The following is a 22394-nucleotide window of genomic DNA, read 5'->3' as shown; positions in this document are numbered from 1 at the left end:
CGTAATAGCTTTCCGTTTTCCTCCGGCCTGAAAACAGCCGGCCAATCACCGAACAGAGGGCGGGCTGAGAGCCGTGACGTAGACGCTGATTGTACCGTGGATGCGTAGATTTACTTCACATAATCTGCAAAAGTCGTTCACAGCCATGTTCACTCCGGTATTTCGCTCGATGGTTTTGTTTTCGCATCATACTACATGTGTTTACAGTGGAAGTTAGATGCGGCTGAGCATGCGCATAACACACGCCATAACCAAACGTTATGTGATTGGCTTACGGGAACCAATGATTTTAAACTTCAGACAAGCGCCTCCCCGCGAGAAAGAAAACGCTTTTCAATTATGCCATGCCAGACTCTGTCTAGGAAGCAAAGCGAAGTAGCAGAGTTTGGTATTACCAGGCTATGGTATAATGCCCTTTTCACAAGATGTAAAATAAGTCTCTGATGTCCCCAGAGTGTGTATGTTAAGTTTTTAGCTCAAAATACCCCACAGATATTTTTATATACATGTTAAAATTGTCACTTTTTGAGGGTGAGCAAAAACGCACCGTTTTGTGTCTGTTCCTTTAAATGCAAATGAGCAGCTGCTCCCAGCGCAGAGGGCGGAGCTACAACAGCTTGCACTCACACAGACATGCACTGGAAAATTTCTAAAACTTTTAGCCTTTTATGTTCAAACCGGATTCAGACAATGATGGAGAGACTCAAGAAGAAGTTACAATATGTAATGCAACAGGAGGTTTAAGAATGGTTAGTTGATGAATTTATGTAGTTTATGTGTAGTTATCTTCTAGTCATTGATTAGCATATTCTGTCTTGGTAATCTATAAATTGTGTTCTGGGGGCGGGGTTTATGTAAATGTTAGGGTTGGTGATGTCACTAACCAGGGAGGAATGTCGTGTAGTCCCTACCAGCCGTTTATTGTAGTCCTTAAAAAGCAAATATCTCCCTTTGCTTTGAACTTTGAGCATTGTAACTTTGCAGATGTTGTTTATGCTCAAACAGCAACATTAGAGACTACCTATAGTTAAAAAAGTGAAATCATAATCCAGCCATTTAAACATTTGATTCTTTGCATTTGATTCTATGTTAACTGTAGTAACAAACAAAGGAAATGTAACAATAATATTTGTTTACATTTAGTGAGCAACCTTATAATAATAAAAAAAAATCTTATGTCAGAGGGTTTTCTACCTTTAACCATGTAGCCACACCCGCCAGTGACATATTGCATCAACCAAAACCATTTTATCATTTAAAGAAATAGTGTTTCTATAATTAAAGAACATTGTCATGCTCTGAAAGTATAAACCAACCCACTGAGCACAGTACAATCAAACTTAAACGACCCACTTTCCCTGCATTCACCCTAACTAACCGCATGAAGACTATTTCCAAACTTATGTTCTGTCTTATCAGTCATCATGCCCTCTTTCTTCTCACAAAATAATTTAAATCCAATTAAATAATTCAAATTGATATTCCCCGTCCTTGCATTTATTTATTTATAAGTAGCCAAACAAATTAGCGCTTATTATAGGCAATTGAATAGGCCTGCCTTTATTTATCTGGGCTTGTTTCCTTTCCTTTCTCTCTTTTTTATTTTACTTTAAATTATCCCTATTTCATACTTACATTTCCTTACGTAGCTAGTCTTCATTAGCAACCTTGGCGCTGCACATTTTAAAATATCGAGAACGTTTTGTCTGTGTTATCGTAATATATATCACGTGCAAAGAAGACAGATAAAAAAAAAAAAAAAAAGTTATTTCCTGTAAATGTGGTCCGGTAAATAACATAGTTACTTAATAGCAGATTAAACAAATGTTCAAAATACAATGTTTCTAGTTAGCATGTCATGGGCAGATGAAAATGAACGCAGGTGGAGAACGGAGAAGATCACGCCGGCTGGTTTCGAGTGTGTCCGAAAGAGGGCGCTGTAACCATCTTCAACTACTAACCGAAAAAGTGAACAAGACGTCACGAAGATCACGTTGCCCAAAGAAGAGGCAGGATTGACGAACACATGAAAACATTAGCGATTGTATGGAACAGTCTATTTCCTGCTGGTCATTTGTCTATTTAAGGTGAGTGTTGTTAAAGTAGTAATAAATAGATTTGTTCGCCTACATACATATACTTGGGCGGCCGCTGTTCAGCCGAGTGAGTGGGCAGAGGTGCGCGGTAAAATGCTATCATGCTAGTTTACCTAGCGACTCTTCACACAAGAGTTTGAACGACCAACCGTTTGGCTAGCACACAAGATATACGTGTTCCTGACTTTACGGGGAAAACAGGTCAGAGCTTTCATTGCCCGTTTTACAGCAAAAATACCCATTGGAATTTTCAGTTTGTGAAAAAATGTGGTCATACAATGGCTGTGTTTCAATACCGAGTGGGCTGCCTATCTAGACTGTAACGTTACATTTGGACGTCGAAGGCGCGTTCGGAGATTCCTTTATGGACCGCGGTGAAGTTAGGCGGCTCACTTGGCTTTGAGACACAGCCAGGCGTTTCTTTATTGCGATAGTTTTGTAATGAGATTTTTTATGACCTAAGCGAGAAGTTTCAATGTGGTTAAATCAACCAATATCAGACGCCACTTTTCTGTGAATCCCCATTGTCTTCCGCCAAGTGGGTTAAGATTCAAGAAGTATGATATGTGTTATACTGAATTCCTTAGCAGCTACTGTGTTTTCTTTCGAGTAACTTAAGGTGTTTTGAACGAATCCGTTTGCAAAACCAGACTGTACTGTACCGAGTCAACAATCGACAAATCTTTGAACTGTTAATTATATCTGTGGGTGGGCCATAGGCCGAGAACATGTCAGTAATCGCCCTGATATGTCATGTAATTTTAGCATTGTTTGTATTATAAATACACTATAGTTAGTTCTAAACGACTTTTTTTTACGAGCTAAATTGTCTCAAGAAACTTACAATCGAAGAAAAATGCATTAAAAGAATAGTTAACCCAAATATGAATGTTATCCCCTAGTTTACTCCCCCTCAAGCCATCCTAGGTGTTTATGACTTCTTTATGACACAATCAGAATTAGGCTATATTAAATAATATTCTGGCTCTTCCCAGCTTTGTAATGGCTTTTGAGTAGTGTTTGAATACGGAGTATTTGAAGCTTCAAAAAGTGCATCATCCATCATAGAAGTAATTCATATGGCTCCAGTTGGTTGATAAAGTGCCCTCTAAAGCAAAGCGGTGGGGTTTTTGTTAGAAAAATATCCATATTTAAAACTTAAGTTCTATAATCACTGGCTTCCGGCAACGGCTGTCGAGTTCTGGCGGAAGAGTGACCTCTGACCCGACGTAGGATGTAGACGTAGCATAAGCTTGGATGAGAATCGACAAGCGCAGAGGATGCTGGTCATGAATTAGAAGTCAAAGACAAGATGTTTTAAAGAAAAATGTTGGAGGATTTCGATATAAGAGGAGCTACGTCATATGTCAGGTCAGAAGTCACACTTCTGCCGGGACCCGACTCTCTTGTGAATGCGTGTACGGCGATTGCCGGAAGCCAGTGATAAATTATGGGATGATTTTTCATATTTTGGTGAACTATTTCTTTAAACAACAATGTGTGTTGTGTAGGCCTATTTCTATATCTATTGGAACATGCACATGAATAATACCTCTAAAATGCCTTTAAAGAGCATGTTGCATGTTAGTAAGCCATCGTTCAATTGCTGAATCGGTTCTTCTTTGAAACGAATGTTCTAAAGAATCATTTTGCGCTAATAAAAGAAAGGCAATAATGCGCTGGGTGAGACTAGTAGCTCTTAACAGAGAGCAGAACGGAAATGCTTATACATTACTGTACTGTTGCACTGTAAGATATATTTCAATGCATCAATTAAATCAATGTATCCGTGTAATCTGTATGAAACCGTAGGTGTTGACCATAGTCAGGTCCTACATGCGTATGGGAAGATGTCAGCCACATGCCAGGACCGAAGCAGCCGGTGGCAGGACATTCAGAAAGGCCTACAATTCATTCAGTAAGTATTCTGCTTTTAACTATTAGTATAAACCTGCGAACGTAAGAGAGCTTTGATCGTGAAGAAAAAGACTTCAGGTTTTGTTATGGAGTTTGAAAAGCGAGAGAAATAGTTTGAGAAGGACTTCATCCACTGATGTTTATTTCTGTCCTATGAAAAGAATTTGGTTGCAGGTCGAACAATTTATGGAATGCAAATTACACAGATTTATGACACACAGGTTCATAATGACATGTTTTTTCTCTCTCAGTAAATCTCTCATTGCTCATGTTCCTTGCACCTGTGTTTTTATAGTCTCAATGTTTTTTCCTTATCTTCTGTTTAATTGTAGATCTACCCTGCCTTTTCCTGGTTCTCAGGAGCAGTATGAGGTAAGTGTGTCTCATTCACAGTCAATCCAGCACTGATTGCAGTTGTGCATTAGATGTTTATATTAAGCATCGATTCATTCCTTTAAGGTATTCATTCAGAGTTTGGTGAGGAATCTGTATGGCGAGGCGAATGATGTGTTCCTTGAAGGCGAATGGGCACGATCTGTTGAATTATACACCGAGGCCTTAAACATAGCAGAGTATGCAGAATCAGAGGACATCCTCATCCCTCGAGAGATAAAGGAGAAGCTTCACGCGAACCGTGCTGCGTCCTACTTGAACATTGTAAGAATATGCGTTCGCTTGCATGTATGCAGATATACAACTTTAATTAGCAAGGATGCATTCAACTGTTTGATAGTGACCGTAGTCATTTATGAAGTTACTAAAGATTTCTGTTTCAAATAATATCTGTTCTGTTGAATTTTCTAATCATGGATAAAAGTGTCACTGTTTCCACGTAAATCGGTTTGAATGAATGATTCAGTGACTCGCTCATAAATGCTTCACTCGTTTCATTACTGGAAGAATTAGCATTTTTGTAGGAATCTTTTGATTCAGTGGCAAATAAATAAATGTAACAGTCAGTTGTCGCATGTAACGACGTAATTGTAACAATGCCATTGATACATTCTTTATTTAAACGCATCAAGTTACTTTCAAAAGGTGATTTAGTCTATTTTGATCGTTACCGTAGACATCAGTGTTTATATCCTGTGTTTGTTTGTAAAGCTGTTTCATACCTATACATGATAACTGTATTCTTGATCAGCGGCAGGTCAACGCAGATTTGAATGTTCGCTTGTCAAAGATCTAATAGATATAGCTGAATCTTTGGCATTTCGGAATAAGATCGCGGGGGTGTTTGAATCGAGATCGCGATCTTTTAACGATGAATCATGCAGCTCTATTTCATTAGTATATAATTGTAACATTTTTACAACATTTTAACATTATTTCCATTAGTGTTTGACAACTGCTTATGCTGCAAAGTTAATTGTCCCAGTTGTTTTTTTTTTTAATTGCCTGTAATGTGTTTGTGGTTATTGATGCAGGGACTGCACGATCAAGCCCTAGAGGACTCTGAAAAAGCTCTTCAACTCAATGAAAGCAACTACAAAGCACTTTACCGGAAAGCTCGATGTCTGAAGGAAATGGGAAGACATCAAGAGGCTTATGAGGCGGTTGCTAAATGCTCTATGGCAGTGCCTCAGGTCAGAGCACTTTACATTGAGGTTTTAATCAAGTAGTTTTTGCATTACTTGGTTCCTCATGTTTCATTTGCTTTACAGGATACTCATGTGATTGAAATGACCCAGGAGCTTGCCAAAATGTTGGGATTGAAAATCCGTAAGGCTTATGTGAGACACAAGGTAACATATATTTTTTTCCAAATGCAGGGGGGAAATAGGAACCAAAATAATCTGATGCGTATCTACTTTCTAGCTAATTAGGGGGGAAAGAATTTAATTGGTTAGAATTATGGTGAAAAACATTAAAGCTCATAATCTGTAAATATTTGGCCTTGACCACCAGTCTTTTTTTCTTTCTTTTGAAATCAGCCTGCCTTAAATGTTTTGCCTGGTGCAAGTCTATCTGGTGCGGTTAATGATAAGGTAAGATGCTGAATGTGCATGTGTGTTTTTAAAATGAAGAATTTCAGCAACCCTACTGAGCTGCTTTGTTTCCTAACAGCATTCTCAAAACTCTGCCTCTGTGGAGGATATTGAAATGGGTGAGTCAGTGTATGTCTCATACTGCCATTAAAAAGTTTTGGGTCAGTAAGATTTGTTTGTTAAAGAAGTTAATACTTTTATTCAGCAAGGATGCATTAAATTGATCAAAAGTGACAGACTTTATAGTGTAACAAAAGATTTAGGTTTCAAATAAATGCTGCTCTTTTGAACTTTCTATTCATCAAAGTTTTTTTGTTTTTTTTATCACTGTTTCCACAAAAGTGTGGAAGAAAACAACATACAAAAAAGTGCCATCACAGGAATAAATAGCATTTTAAGGTATATTAAAAACATTTATTTTAATTTGTAATAATATTCTTCAAAAAATATCACTGTTGCATATTTGATCAAATAAATGCAGCCTTGGTGAGCAAAAGAGACTTATTTCAAAAACATTAAAACATCTTACAAACACCGAACGGAAGTGTATATCATAAATTTGTGAATCAGTTGCAGTCAGCTCGTCACTGTCTCCTTGTCTCCATAGAAGTGGGCCAGTCTATGCAGGGTATGGATTGCCCGGCACCAGTCAATATGCCAGTGTGTTCTACTGTAAATGAGAAGGAAGAAGTCGAGTCTAAGCCTCACGTCGGTGTCATCTCACCACCGCTAGTCCCAGTTGAGACCCATCACCCAGAGCCTGTTCCCATGCCATTACATATGCCTCTGGTTAATGGAACCAGGCCCAATGACTCTTATGTATCACCAGACACCCGCTTGGACTATGATACAGATATTATTGGGGATGATCTGGATGAGCTGTTGGACAGAGCAAGTCCTTCTAATTCTTTGGTGAGACAGAGTAACGCATTTCTGCTCAACACAAGTTTTGAGTGCATGTGAGAAGTCATGTTGATGTTTGCCTTTTTCTCCCCACCCAGGATATTCCTACAGTGGACGGACCTATTCCTTTACCGACCAGTATTTCCGTCAGTAGTTCATTACGGAGTCCTTTACTCATGCCTTCTCATCTGAGCCATCCGTTTTTGAGTATGGCTCAACAGTGCACAATAAATTTGCCCGCTCCGTACCACAAGCCAATTTCATCGTATTCTCTTGGTCTGGATACATTTTCCTCAGGCCTGGATTCATTGGATAGTTTGTCGATTTCAGATTCTCAGACAGGTGTGTTGCTCTGCTTTCTCAATTTAAAAAGAAAAGGGGTAAAATATTACAGTTTTACCTAACCTGTAAATGCTGAGTGAATTAAGATAATTTGCCAGCCTCAGTTATTTCTCACCATAAAATAAACTGTAAACTGTCATTATAGAGTGCTGCAGGAATGAGTCCTAAAACCCACGAATGAGTTAGCATTTTTGTCCCAAACAAAATGGGGTTTGGCTAAATGCCTGAAATAAGGTCTGTTGAACCTTATAAGCTCAAAATACTGCCATGGCTTTTTCTACAACATAAAAGTTCATTAGTAATACCTCACTCGAGATTTTACTAAGCTTCTAAATGGGACTATCATGGGATGAGGACATCCTCAAATTTTTTTTTTTGAGGTGAACTCATCTGCTCACTAGTCCGCTTTTACAGCCTCGTTGGGATTATAATCACGCTCAAACAATTCTTACTTAAACTTTCAAATTATTGACTTGAGATTGAAAGAGTTGTTGGAAGCTAAATCGTGCGACCGTGGTGTAGCCTAGTTAGTTTATAGTTTTTTACTTTAAGCGATTGTATTTAGATTTCAAATTCGTAAAAGTTGTTCATTTCTGAAGATTATTTATGATGAACAAATGTGCAAGAATCAAACTTTTGTTGGTCAGTTTATTTTCTGTAATCCAAAAGCCAGTGGGAAAATCCAATTGAGTGTCACTTGATGTTCACGTCCGGATTGGCCTATAAAAATACATCATCACTGCAGCACTCCATGACAGTGGCATTATTACTGAGCACATTTCCTGGTTTATTTGTGATGAGCACCGCGGGTCATTGTCATTGACTGAAACTTTAATAACACAATATTTGCAGATCCTAGTAAAGTGCTATTTTATTTAATCATTAAAGCCCATTGTTAACCTCTATTTGGTGTCCTGACAAGTGTTAATTTTGGACCCTGCTGTCAGTGTCTGCTGAAACTATTATTTCTTTGTTTGTTTTTACTTATAATTTCTGATTTTCTTTTCCTGTTTTTATTTTTTTAATCCTTATGGACCAGATAAAGTCTTTAGCCAGCATCATTTTATGTCGGTAAGAGTTAATTTATTTCAATATTTTCCTGAATATTCAGCTCTTTGGTTCTCTTTGGTTAATCTCCCATTATTTGCTCTTTCAGCTGGGCAATAGCGACATGTCAGTGCCAACCATTCCACCCATTGGGATGGGTTTCAGTACATCCGATGGGACATTCGCGCAGGATTATCCACCGCAGTTAGACCTTGCCAAGAACCCACTTGCTGATACACATGATTTTAAACAGGCCTGCTCTTCATGCTACATTAAAACCGGTAAGCGTCAGTCATGCAGGATGTGTTGCTAGGCAGCGTTTGCAGTGCTCACATGCAAATATGCAAACAATGACGTTTTGCATAAGTTTTTTTTTTTATGACTGTATTCACAGGACCTGGAGTGCTGGATTATGCTTACCTTCCAGAGGACCACAAATGCAAAAAAGATTTGCTTTTGGGTAGAACCAAACATGCAGATCTTCCAACGTGGAAGCTTATTCGCCCGAGACCCACTAAAAACCAGTACATGGGGCCTTATTATATTTGCAAAGGTGCTTGCACTGTTCTCCTTCGTGGCCTTTTCTTGCCGTTTTGCAGATTATTTCATTTTTTACTAACAATCATCAAAATGTTCTTTATAGATGTGGCGATAGGACAAGAATGCCGGTATCTTGGCCACTGTACCTTTGCTTATTGCCAAGAAGAAATTGATGTGTGGACGCTAGAACGCAAAGGCTTCATCTGCAGGGATAATCTGTGTGATCCTTACGGATATAGACCTAAGATCAGTGTGACAGTGCCCAAAATCCTACAGGAGCACCATGGGATATTTATGTTCCTCTGTGAGGTAAAGTGTGCCATTGTTCTAATGGCTTGCTGTAATTACTGACTAATCCATGATACACCTGAAAGGAAGCTGACCAAAATTAATTACGTTTTTTATGTTTGAGTTCGGCCGTTCTTGTTGGAGATATTTTTTTCAGCAGCTGACTGTCTGTCTTTTAACACACCCTCTCATTTCATCATTGAACTGGAATGACCGGTTTTCGAAAGAATGGATTTTCGGTTTCAGTGTTTGTTTTTCATCATTGCTGAAATTTGCATTGGTTTAAACTTTGAAGGAGCTGTAAAAATAACATGTGTGACTTGGTCTGTAGGTATGCTTTGATCACAAACCCAGAATAATCAGCAAAACCAATAAGGACAACCCCGGTCTATGCTCTCACCCAGTGACAAAGCATGCGTTTGAGGAAAAGAAGTAAGCATCTCTTCTTGTGAAGACATGTACAGACACTAAATGTGCAGATTCATGCTTTGCAGTGAATGCAGTTGGTCTGAAAATATTGAATGCATCTGATCAGGGCTGGGCGATATATTCAGTGTTTATATATTTAATATTATTTTGTTGGTGAAAACCAACATTCTGTATCTTTTATTTGCCCGTTAATCTTCCTGAACTCTGACCATAGGTCAGCTTCACACCCACCATGCCATGACACAGATTTAATTGTCCATGATTTAAAAATCAGTAGAGTTCAAAAGTTTAATACATTTTTTTCAAACTTTCTCAGTGAATCAGCATGAATCACAGATTCATCATAACTCCGAAAACCTATTGTTTCGCATGTTTTGAAATGTTTTAGTAAAAAAAAAAAAAAAAAAAAATCAATGCTTTTTATTATGGTTTTAATCTCATATATATATATATATATATATATATATATATATATATATATATATATATATATATATATATATATATATATATATATCTATATCTATTATATATATATATATATATATATCTATTATATATATATATATATATATATATATCTGTTAAAATCACTATTGTAGTATAAATAATAAATACTTATATAATATACTACAAATTAACATAATATTTAAATAAAAATATTAACAATTGATTTATTTCTTTTCAATAGTTTTTTTTTACACAATTTTAAACAACAATTTTAGTGGTCATTATACAAAAACATTTTACCCAAAGATGCTGCAGTTGACCAATCAAACCGAAGTGTTCCAGAGAGCCAGGAAGTGATGACATTTTCGTTGTAGTCTATATTGCCTGGCCCTAGGTGAGATCTTTTATTACTTGTATAGAAATTTGACACTAACACCGTGTTTTTTTGTATTTTATTTTTTTAGGTGCCTTGTACACTATTTAAGGGACAAAACCGTCAGGTACTCCAAAGTTCGTCCATACATCCCTCTTTGCCAGATGGATCTGTGTAGGCATGAGGTACGATACGGCTGCCAGCGTGAGGATTCCTGCTTTTACGCCCACAGCCTCATCGAGCTCAAAGTATGGATGATGCAGAGTGAACGAGGTGAGCAGCTACTTAAAGGTATTGCGGAGGATTTTCTTTTTCCGGGTGGATCATCAAGACTATTGGTCCTCCTAGTTGTCAATCATTCTGGTGATCTGGTGTTTACGTAAGGCCGTCGTACGTGCTCGTCCCTAGGTAGTTTTCGCTTTCTGCGCATGCGCACTTTCGGGTGTATATGTGTGGTGAGCTACGGTTTCAGCCATTCATAGAAGCTCGCCCGTTCTCACCGTGTTTTTTCTAAATGTCTGAGGGTCGCAAGAGAAAAAGTGTCTACGAATTGTATGACAAGAAGAGAAAGGCCTCTGAAGAAAGAAACAAGACCAGAGTGTTTTTGGGAGAATATTTCAGACGCTGGCGTGCGCTAAAAGCACAGGTTGGGCTTCCCACTGATGCCTCAGTCGCGAAGTTTCTACTCGACAGGTAAAGTTTGGCATGCTATTTGGAGAAATCCATTTAAAATCACTGCTAGTAAAAGTTAATGTAAGCTATGATTAGCGATGCTAGCCCTGGCACAAGTCACGCACCGCGCAGACACGGTAAACATCTCAATTTGTCTAAAGTAATTATGACCTGGTAAAAGGTATCACGCTGAAATGTTCTAAAACCTTGTGTGTTCATTTTTGATAATTCCAATGTGTTCACATAGTATTTATTACACAAACGCAACAAGCTACTTCTCCATTGCAGATCATGTCTTGAGTCCTCACTCAATCGATCAGTATAATAAGTAAATAAAACACGGAAGGGCATTTGACATTTTGTCTTGCATGAATTTTTTTGAGCTAGAGTGTTTTTGGGAGATTGTTTCACACGCTGGCGTGCGCTAAAAGCACAGGTTGGGCTTCCCACTGATGCCTCAGTCGCGAAGTTTCTACTCGACAGGTAAAGGAAAGTAGGCTTGTATGAGGCATGCCAACAGCAACTTGTAAACAGAGCGTGCACGAGGAGAACTAGGCTCGTGCATGCTCTCTCGTGCACACGTTTAATAGGCGTTCCCTCTCGGGAGCAGGTAGAGTGTTGCGCATGTGCATTTTTTCAAAAAGTGGAGAGGGCGGTTCTTTTCTAAAATTCGGGAAAATCCTCCACTATACCTTTAAGTCTCATGAATTATCAGACATCAAGATTGATGGGAAACGCTAACTGTTGTATTTTTTTTATCTGTTTCAGGTATCTCACACGAAGGTATTGTTCAGGAGTCACAGAAATATTGGAATATGGATGCTGCTGTTCAAGCCCAGGTAGAATTTATACATGTGTACTAATAGAACGCGTATATACCCATGTTTCTGTGAGAGATTTCTTATATTGTGCTTGTGGCAATTCCTTAGGAGCTCCCACCAGCCCTGCGCAGATTTGGGCCAGTTAACCTGAAGATGCAGTTTGTATGTGCTCAGTGTTGGAGGAACGGCCAAGTCAGCGAGCCGGACAAAAACAAGAAGTACTGCAGTGCCAAGGCCAGGCATACGTGAGTCCTGCTCATACGTTCATCCAAAAATGGAAATTCTGTCGGCATTCGCTTGAATTTTGTATCAAACCCACTCAACTTTCTTTTGTGGAGCACAAAAGGAGAAATGTTTAATGTACTGCTCTTTTCCATGTAATGAAAGTGAACAGAAGAGCGTGAATCACCATACACTTTCATTTCATGTCAAAAAATAGCTTGTACATTCTTTAACACATTTCCTGTTTCAAATCCCTTAATTCACACAAAAAAATTTTGACTCTCGCTTGAGGTGGTTTTTGACTTATACGAAAAAGTTAATGCTAATAATGGGAGATGAAAACGCATTTACGCCTTGATTGTAGTGTTGAGTTTCAACCAATCACAACACACTGGCCCAGCTGACCAATCAGAGCACATTGTGCTTTTCGGAAGGAGGGGCGTAATAGAGACGGGAATTGAACAGGGCTGCGTTTCCCAAAAGCATTGTAAGCCTAAGTACATTGTAGAACCATTGCCACCAGTGGTCTCTGCGATCAACTTGGCTCACAATGCTTTTGAGAAACACAGTCCAAAACATCTGGCCAGTCTAGTAAAGCCCAAAAACAAAATCAAGGCTGAAAAATGGCAGAATATTAAAGGGGACCTATTATGCCCATGTATATATGTAAACTCATGACTTGTCACTTTATGTTAACTAGTTGGTCTAAAGAGAGACGAGTGGTTCTGGTTAGTTCTATTGAACGGAAAAAGTGGACCACAGTTCGACCTCTCCCAACAAAAAAACCTGTTCCTGCTCAGTTTGAAGTAAGTGTTATATTGTTTTTTCATGTTAAAGTCCATTTCTCTTCAATATGCACATAAATGGATGGTTCATAAATTGTCACTCTCTTGAATAATTGTTATTCATGCATGTTTTTAGATTTGCTTGCATGTGGCTGCAGGCAAAAAGTGCCAGTACATTGGAAACTGCACATTTGCTCACAGCACAGAAGAAAGAGATCTATGGACCTTCATGAAAGAAAACAATAGTAAGTTCATTATGTGTTTGAGTGCTAAAGGTGCATGACTTGCATTTAGGGACACGCTTATATAGAAATTATTTTTGTTTTAGTTTAGCTTCATTGGTCATTATTTCCAGATGATGACAACCAATACATGGAGAGTGGTAGTGTTGAACACTATACCTGTACTAGAAAGATAATTGCGAGACCCTGCTATTAAAAATGGTACGATTCCACATTTCATTAGTTACGAGTACTTTAAGAATGACAGCATTCTAACAAGAGTCGTATTGATTGATTTTGCGTCGATGTGTGACAGCAGGAGTCAGGGCTAGTGTGCAGTGTTCTGCTTCCACTTCCGGCAGGGAGTAAAATGTATCCGTGCAGCGCATGATGGATTCAAGTTATTGACACCTTAGAAAACAAAAAATGCATGTATGAGAAAAGAAGGCGTGGGACGTGTGATGTTACTTCAGGGTCAGCCGGGCTTAAGGGCCTTTCTCACTTTAACTTTACGTTGCGATGACACTCCTGAATCGAAACAATAGATCCGTATGGAGCTAGACAGTAGACTACCTTAAAACTTTAAAGCACTATTTCATTTGTATCTTTCTAATGTTGTATTTGTTCTTATTGTTTGTTATTTGCATCTTTACTTAGTTTTAAAAGCGAAGATAAAATAAAATTATACTATAATATATTGTGATTTTATAAAATTATATTAAAAAAATATATATAATAAATGTGAAATTAAATAAATGACTTGTAAAATCATAAAAAAAGATTTGTAATTTCACCCAACCTGTTCAGAACTGTGAAAGGTTAGCGAATGTGATTGATGACATGATAATGTGATAATTGCAAACATCTTTGTAAGGAGATGCGTTCACACTGTGGCATGTAATTCTTTTTAAATAAAGGAGAGAGAATGGTCAAAAAGCAGGGCAGGAACATGCTGGTCAAGTGAGTTTTTAATTTTTTAAGAATTTTAAGTTCTGTTATTCAGTTACTTTTACTGTGTTTTAGTTTTTTGCCGTGGTATTGATTCAGTATTGGTATCGAGATATTTTAGACGGGTATCGAAGTCATAATGTGGCCACACAAGTGAGTGGTTGTATGTACCATTTGTTCATTTAAAGTTGGTTTCTCAGCCCTGGCCCTTGAGATCGACTTTCCTGCTAAGTTTTCTTCAAACCCTAATCAAACACACCTGAACAAGCTGATCAAGGTCTTCAGGATTACTAGAAAGTTACAGGCAGGCGAGTTTGATCAAGGAGCTAAACTCTGCAGGAGAGTGGACCTTGAGGGCCAGAGTTGAGAACCCTTGGTTTAAAGGTACGCTATGTAACTTTTGGCCCTATGTCGGTTAAGAAATAAAACTGCACGCATTTTGCGGAATAACACTTTTGGAAGTAACGTAAACAAATTCTTAAAAACGGAATTAGATGCAGCAAGTTTTCTATTTGTTTAGCTAGCAAAACTTATCAGTGTGTAATAATATTTCTTGCATGCCAGGGTTTCTGCGATGAGAGTCTGCTTGGCTCCGATGAAGGAAGATAGATAGATAGATAGATAGATAGATAGATAGATAGATAGATAGATAGATAGATAGATAGATAGATAGATAGATAGATAGATAGATAGATAGATAGATAGATAGATAGATAGATAGATAGATAGATAGATAGATAGATAGATAGATAGATAGATAGATAGATAGATCCTTTGCCAGTGCCACTTGTTGTCAGTTCAGAAGGAAAGTTAGGTTGTTGCTGTTTGCCTGCCATTCTCGTACGTGAACACTGATGACTTATGTCTGCGTGAACAGCCTGCGCAGTGGTATGCAAACACTGACCGACAGGGAACACATGCTATAGGACCGTTCGGACCTAACTCAACGATTGAACGCACCTTCCAGACGACTAAATGCATTTAGACCGCTTAACAGAGTGGTTGCCATCAGGATATGAGGAGACTTTCAACCAGCAAAACAAAAAAATGATTCTGCAGAGAATCACCTATGGCACCTTTTAAGAGATATAACCAGTTTAGATGGAAAGGATCTCAAGATGACTCTAGCTGAAGACTTTACTGTAGCTTTACCCATTAATATTCATGGTACCTTCACCAATTCCAGCACAGCGCTACAACAACCATAATGAAGTGATCCTTTACAATAGATAATGCTTTACAATGTACTTTGTTAGAGAGATACATATGGTAATATATCAGTTCAATGAATTACCTTAATCACCTGTTGAGTAATAAAAACACCATCTCAGCATCGCTTTTACAACACTTCAAATCCCTCAGTTCAGGCCATCTCAGAAAAGCCAAGGTGGTGATGATTCTTGTTTTATTACGAGCTCTGTCGCTTTCTCATTCTCCATTGTTCTGTTTATTTAAAACGGGTGATTTCCCAGAGGTTTGAGATTTAGCTGCTTCATGTCAACCTTTCTTGCTCATGACAACTAACATCTGCCACTCCCACACCATACACACCAAAGTAGCTGGAGCAACTTTTCTGTATTTACGGAAATGACGAGAGACACACAGGTTGTGATTGTATGTATGCAATTTCCTGTGAAAACCATTAGCAGATCTAAAATATAAACACTAGGGCTGCACGATACTGGGAAAATATGAGATATGCGATGTTGTTGAGTATTGCGATAACGATATTTCTTGCGATATAACATTTCCCTAGAGAAATGCTATTTTTACTTTTTATTTTTAGGGCTAAACGAATAATCACACTTTCCAAGTAATCGCACTTAAATCGAGATGGCTTATTGCGATTTTAAAATCGCAAAGGCTGCCTTTTTTTTTTTTTTTTTATGCACAGTTTGTCATTGATGTACGGCTCTGTAAACGCTGCTCCATCTGAAAGCACTGAGAGTTTGAGTCACTTATAACGTGCATTTGAAAAAACACGCGTCAAACATCTTTCCAAAACAAGAGAAGCATTTATGAACCTCTTGTCCAACAACAGACAGTGGCGTGGCGTGGGGAAAATTTCTGAGGAAGCCAATTAAGACACAACCTTTAAGCTGTGTGTTTTAAGGGGTGGGGGCAGAAAATCATACGTTACCATTTATATGTTGCTATTTGGATGAACTATTAGAGCGCCCAGCATCATCTTACCGGGACTTACGCTTGTTACAATCCAACACTTTGAGCACGTAGATACCTAAAATATGTTGCGCATACAGCTCAACTAACGCGATTGTTATAAAGGTGTTTGAACAACAAAACACATCCTCTTGCACATATTTGACAATCGGAATATCAGATATATCCTGCTATAGCTAATAAATTTGTGAAATTTTGAATAAAAAAAGGAAATAAAAGCTGATCATTCAGCGCTATTGTGCCTGCGGTGTGACAAGCAATGAAAGACGCGTCTCCATGGGAACCATAAAGTGATACTACGATCAATAACGGTCGCCTTGAAAAACTTACGTGTGAAAAGGTTGTTTGTAAGGCTTACATTTAAATGTGTCTTTGTTTTGAGTGTATGGTCAATAAATAAAGGAATTAAAAAGATGGGCACAAAACCACAAATCTTCCGCTATTTCATTCATTCATTCATTGACGATGATAACGTGATGTGATTGGCCTGATGCCAACAAGTTCATGGCTTCCGTTGACACTGTCCTGACCAATCACAGGGGAGCAGTGTCGTGACAATAGCGTCACCTGATTGGTTAATCATTCTTTTTTTTTTCTATCAAGGGATGCCAACTCAGCCTGGCCTCCTCACAGACACAGGGTGCAGTACCATGTTTTCAACGCTCATTCACCATGTCACTTTTATAGGGGCGCTGTTTTACACATCATAAAACACTCAGTAATGAATGAAGAGAGACGATGAGGAGATGACAGAAGGATTGCGTAAACTGAAAACAAAAGTGTTTATTAAATGACGATTATATTCTGAAAAAGTGAGGAAGCCTGGCTTCCCTTGGCCTCCGCAAGAAAACGCCACTGACAACAGACAACATTTAATAACATGCATTTACTCCAAACTGCTGAGCTCCTCCTGTGAGATGATGTGCCTTCTTACACAGAATAAGGCAGTCGTGTATTTATAAGTCATGTTTAATCAAAGCGTTTCAATCTTCTGTTTATTCAGCTACAGCGATAGGGGCATATTTATCGTGTTCGCATGAGAGCGCCCTCTGGTGTTCTAATGGGGCAGTATTTACTACCAGTCAGCCGCACTCCACTGACAAGCTGCGCATAAGATAATCGCAAATCGCGTGCGGTTTTGTTGCGATTTAATCATTCAGCCCTAGTTTTTTTTAATCATTTATATATGTAATGATCATACTAAAATAAACAGGTAGGCTAATAGATATTCTTCTGATCTTCAGAAGAATATCTCAGTTTTTTCATAAGGAGTTAACGTTACACATGCAACACTTAATTGCAACTGATTAATGGTTGTCTTTGAGACTCTGTTATTGTTACTTGGCATTTCGTTAGCAGTTTTGGTAGATTTGGGCTTACACTTTTTGAAGTCTTCATATAACGTTAGCTCCCTGAGGTTGCGTTCCAGATGACTGGAGATTAGTTTCCTCTCGACGTGGGCAAAATTTTTCGCATATCACATTTTTTGCGCGTGCAAATTCGTTCAAAATGGAAGCACATTTTTCCAGGCCCGCCTATGCTGCGACGAGATGAGAACATCTCAACTTTTCAGAATTCTGCAAGCTCACGCAGGTCATGGTTGCATAGCAACGACAGACGCAAGTGCTTGTGGAAAGGAGATAGCAGCGCTGCGCGCTTTCCATGCGTTTTTAGATGCGATATGTGAGGTACCCTTACACAGTACCTGCATTTATGACAGATCTTCTCTATTGAAGCCAAAATATTGCCATATTTCAGACGTGCAGTTCTTTTTAGGCACAGGTTCTTCGCTGTTGTCATTTCACTCGCTTGTCTCTACTCCCGCCATTAGTTTTTATTTTCCACTCTCTGCTCTGAGCCACTAGGTTCCCCTTTGGGCCCGATCTAGCCAATAGCATAATAGCACCTACTGGGGAGGCGGGTATAAAGATAGTAAGGCCCCAATTTGGATAAACAACCTATGCATGCATGCATCACACAAATGCTTGTCACATAAAATAAATGCAATTTATCGCACCTCTCTGCGATACGGATATCGCATACTATTATTGCGATAACAATAATTTTTCAATATATTGTGCAGCCCTAATAAACACCTATAATAGGCTTACTACAGTTAATGAGGGAAAGACGAAAACAAGTTTTGGAAGGATTGATGTATTGATTCATTATTTAAGTTCTGTTAATTTTAAACAAAAAGTTGCATAGTGTACCTTTTTAATAACTTCCCTGTTCTGCAGACGTCAGTCAGGCCTGTGTTAATCATTAGCCAAATAGCTGTAAGCTTATTCATACGCTTCAATACCTGCATATGTAAAACGGTAAGATTGTGAAATATTACCATTTAAAATAACCGTTTTCTATTGTAATATATTTTAAAATGTAATTTAATCTTGTGATCAAAGATACATTTTTAGCATAATTTCTCCAGTCTTTAGTATCACTTGATCCCTCAGAAATCGTTCTAATAGGATGATCTGATGCTCAAAAAACATTTATTATCATCAATGCTGAAAAAAGTTCTACTGACCCCTAACTTTTGAATTGTGGTCTTGATATGATTGACTCATTTTCACCCAGTGTTGACAGACATGCATCTCTTATAATGATCGTGTGTATGCAGTTGCAGACATGGAGCAGCTGTATGAAATGTGGCTGCAGTCTCAGAAGCCGGGCTGGAGCGAGGAGAGCACCAACATTGCAACCCGAGAGAACGGCAAACAGATTCACATGCCCACGGACTACGCTGAGGACGTGGTATGGAAACATTATGGAAACATCATTATCACACCTCTGTCTGACACAACCTTGGTCCATCTTAGAGTGTCCTGTACATGCTGACGCTGGCTGTCAAGAACAGCACATACACTCAGGGCTCTATTATACTTTGTCTGCTCTGCTGTCTCTCTCTGTTTTCACCTTCTTGGACCACGGTTTGTCGTGTCGGGTCAAAAATAGTTTTTTCAAACGTTTAAAAATGCGTCTCGACCCCTGCAATCTGTTCCAGTCCATTGTGCTCCTTTAGCTGTTTTTGAACACTAAACACGTCCTGTATGTACACCTCATGTGAAATTTATTTGGTAAGGTATTGTGAATGAATATTAGTTGCGTCATATTGCTTGGTAGCCTAATGGGAGCGCTGTGTCTCATAACTTAGCATGATTCATGAATATTTATTAAGCCACCTACTGATTAGCACAAACACACTCTAACGACAGCATCTGTTTTGCTGCCTACTGGCCAATTGTCACAATGCAGTTAATATTCATGAGCAAATCCTTTACCTATTAGGACAAATTAAAGCATACAGACTTATAAAGTTAAAATGAAAATTCTGTCTAATTACTCGCCCTCAGATGTCGTTCCAAATCTGTAAGACTTTCGTTCATTTTCAAAACACAAATGAAGGTCTTTTTAATGAATTGACAGTCTGCATAACTACAACTTTCAAGCACTCTTAGCTTCATAAAATTGAGGTTAAACCACTGGAGGTCTTTTGTGATGTCTTCACTATCTTTCTGGGGCTTGAAAGCGATAGTCTTTTCTTCCCTGTTGTGACGTATATCCGAGTGTGTATGTAGGGCATGATTTCTTTTTTTCTTTTTTTTTTGTCCATCGGGAATTGATCATAGGAAGTTGTGTGTTGCTAACTGAATGGAGGCAGATCTGAATGCCAATTTGCAGTCAGTTATTGAGGATATTTAGGGGCCGTGTACACGACACCGTTTTCTACTAAAAACGGATTTTTGGCTGTTCTTTTACACAACAATAGCGTTTTGGGGGCCTGAAAATGCAAACTTTTGAAAACGATACCATTATCGTCTCCGTGTAAACTTACAAAAAGCAAATTTGTGAAAACGGTGACATCTGTAGTCATTCAGTGCACATTTCCTTTCATGAAAAATAACTGAACTCATTTCTTCATACAAACGATTCTTCATGAATGCAATCCTCGTAACCTCTAAATGCTGTCTCGTCAGGCTGGCAACCATTGCTGGTTGTGTGGGAAGAACTGCAATAGCGATAAGCAGTGGCAGCAGCACATCACCTCCGAGAAGCACAAAGAGCGAGTGTTCAACTCCGAGGACGATCAGAACTGCTGGCAGTATCGCTTCCCCACGGGCACCTTCAAAGTTTGCGAGCGGTGAGCCTAACGCTAATGTGTGACGCCACTCAGATCATGGTAACGGTTAACTGTTGTCCCTAACGGATTGGCTTCCATCCCTCCAGGTTCCTCAAGGGCACCTGCACAGAGGAAGAGCTTTGTAAACTGGCACATGGAGATGAAGAGCTGAAGGAATGGATGGACAGAAGAGAATTCCTTTTGATGAAACTCGCCAAAGCCAGAAAAGATCACTTGATAGCACCAAATGATAATGACTTTGGCAAATATAGTTTTCTGCTTAAAGATATTAAGTAATGTTTTAATGAATCTGAATCTGTTGATGCCGGGTGTTCTGGAACTATGATGTCTTGAGTTCAGTATTGAATCAGGCGAGTCCGTGGAGAAGGGAGGACATCCTCCTTCTGGATTTTCACGGAAAGCACAGAGCTGGCCTTGTGTTCTGAGTAATCACGGCTTTGTTGCTTTTATCACCGGTTAAGTAAACGCACCATCGCCTTTTTGTGTTTCTCTTATTAAATAGCACACAGCGGATCACCTTTCAGGAACTGGATTTTGTTAATGAAACCCAGCAGAAGTGCAGTATAGGCATGGCATATAGTGAGAGAAGCCCTCTGAGAATCCCTTTGAATGTTTCTGTGACAAATTCTCGCCTTTTTTATTATTTGTTTTGGAATGTTCGGTCCTGTATCTGTTATTCTACAACCGCACCAAATTACTGTGTTGTCTGCTTGCTGTGTTAATGCCTGTTGGTATTATATGGACCGACATAAACACAATAAAGTCTTCATCTTTTCAGCGTCCGTAGTTCCTGAAAGCGAATTAGGAAGGAAGTCATACAGCATCAGTGTATTAATGATCGAAAAGGGGAAGGACTTGTACGTGACTGTCAAGACATGTTTTAGCCACTAGGGGGAGATCATGAATAGGCGATATCCTGCCAGCTGCACCTGATGGGTTGTGAGGTTGGATCTGCTGTGTATTTCTGTAATAATTATTTCATTTCACTTGAATTTAACTGCTTGCTTTTGTGCTAATGAAACTTGCTAGATGCTAGTAAACTTTTTAAAGTTAATTAATACTTTGATTCAGAAAGGACGCATTCATTTGTTCAAATGTGACATTACAATGTTACAAAAGATTTCTATTTCGAATAAATGCTGTTCTTTTGAAGAATCCTGAAAAACAATTCTTGAGGTTTCCGTATTATTACGCATTACAACTAGTTAGAAATGTTTCTTGAGCAGCAAATCATCATATTAGAATGATTTCTGAAGGATCATGTGACACTGAAGACTGGAGTAATGATGCTGACAATTCAGCTTTGCCATCACAGGAATATGTGGATAGAATAAATGATAAAAAAAATCCATTACGTTTTAATGCTATATTAAAATGGAAGTTATTTTAAATTCACTGTAAACCCTAAAGCTCAAAAAAATTAATTGGTTAGAGCCAAGCCATGTTATACAAATGTGTTCAATCAAATTAACTTTTATGAGTATTTAGAACTTTCTTTTAATTTTGAGTTCACAAAACTGACACATTTTAAGTAAGTCAAGTTTTATGAACTTGTTTTAAAGGAACACGCCGACTTTTTGGGACTTTAGCTTATGTATCCCCCAGAGTTAGATAAGTCCATTCATACCATTTTCCTCTCCGTGCGTGCCGTAACTCGAGATGAGAAGGGTAAGCATGGACTTATCTAACTCTGGGGGATACGGTGAATGAGCTAAAGTCCCAAAAAGTCAGCGTGTTCCTTTAAATTGAACTGAAACTGGGCTGGGATTTCTATTTCCCAGCATGCTTTGCCATGACACTCAAAAGGGAGAGTAAATGCTATGAAGTGAAATGGGTTTTTTTGGGGGGGTTACCATCATGGTGAGGAGTGGAGCATGACCTTAGTTTGAGAACATAAGTGTTTTAATTTGCTGTACAGCATGTGCTATATTATGCTGATACACATTGTGTTACCTATTAGTAAGATAGCATTTCATCAATTAGCTGATTAAAGCAAGCTAAGTTTTTCCACTACTTAAAATATTTAA

The 22394-nt window shown here is 38.5% G+C and overlaps 1 protein-coding gene across 2 annotated transcripts; it reads left to right on the top strand.

The window, feature by feature from the left end:
* The first annotated feature begins 1901 nt into the window (after nt 1-1901).
* On the top strand, nt 1902-21144 carry zc3h7a (zinc finger CCCH-type containing 7A). 2 transcript variants are annotated; one of them, XM_084420910.1, is made up of 23 exons: nt 1902-2087; nt 3909-4014; nt 4346-4385; nt 4473-4670; nt 5441-5599; nt 5678-5758; nt 5948-6001; nt 6081-6120; nt 6609-6913; nt 7003-7246; nt 8286-8317; nt 8403-8574; nt 8688-8846; nt 8937-9142; nt 9453-9553; nt 10465-10646; nt 11814-11884; nt 11975-12111; nt 12789-12894; nt 13010-13118; nt 18847-18980; nt 20204-20367; nt 20454-21144. In XM_084420910.1, exons 2-23 carry the CDS (start codon nt 3947-3949, stop codon nt 20641-20643), a joined length of 2952 nt encoding a protein of 983 aa, XP_084277036.1. In that variant the 5' UTR covers nt 1902-2087; nt 3909-3946; the 3' UTR covers nt 20644-21144. The 2 variants fall into 2 exon arrangements, with proteins under 2 accessions (XP_084277036.1, XP_084277037.1); XM_084420911.1 differs by having other exon boundaries at nt 1963-2087; nt 6612-6913.
* Nucleotides 21145-22394: the final 1250 nt, after the last annotated feature.

This window comes from Rutilus rutilus, assembly GCF_951802725.1.
Source record: "Rutilus rutilus genome assembly, chromosome: 1".
In the NCBI taxonomy this organism is placed as follows: domain Eukaryota; kingdom Metazoa; phylum Chordata; class Actinopteri; order Cypriniformes; family Leuciscidae; genus Rutilus; species Rutilus rutilus.
Note: the sequence above shows the minus strand (reverse complement) of the source record. Positions and strands in the feature narration are given on the sequence as shown.

What these genes read in the sequence shown, in the direction of transcription:
- zc3h7a (XM_084420910.1), top strand. Translation starts at nt 3,947, where the DNA reads ATGTCAGCCACATGCCAGGACCGAAGCAGCCGGTGGCAGGACATTCAG. An exon ending in CTGCGTCCTACTTGAACATT is followed by an intron (nt 4,671 to 5,440) that starts GTAAGAATATGC and finishes TTATTGATGCAG; the next exon opens with GGACTGCACGATCAAGCCCT. An exon ending in TTCATGCTACATTAAAACCG is followed by an intron (nt 8,575 to 8,687) that starts GTAAGCGTCAGT and finishes CTGTATTCACAG; the next exon opens with GACCTGGAGTGCTGGATTAT.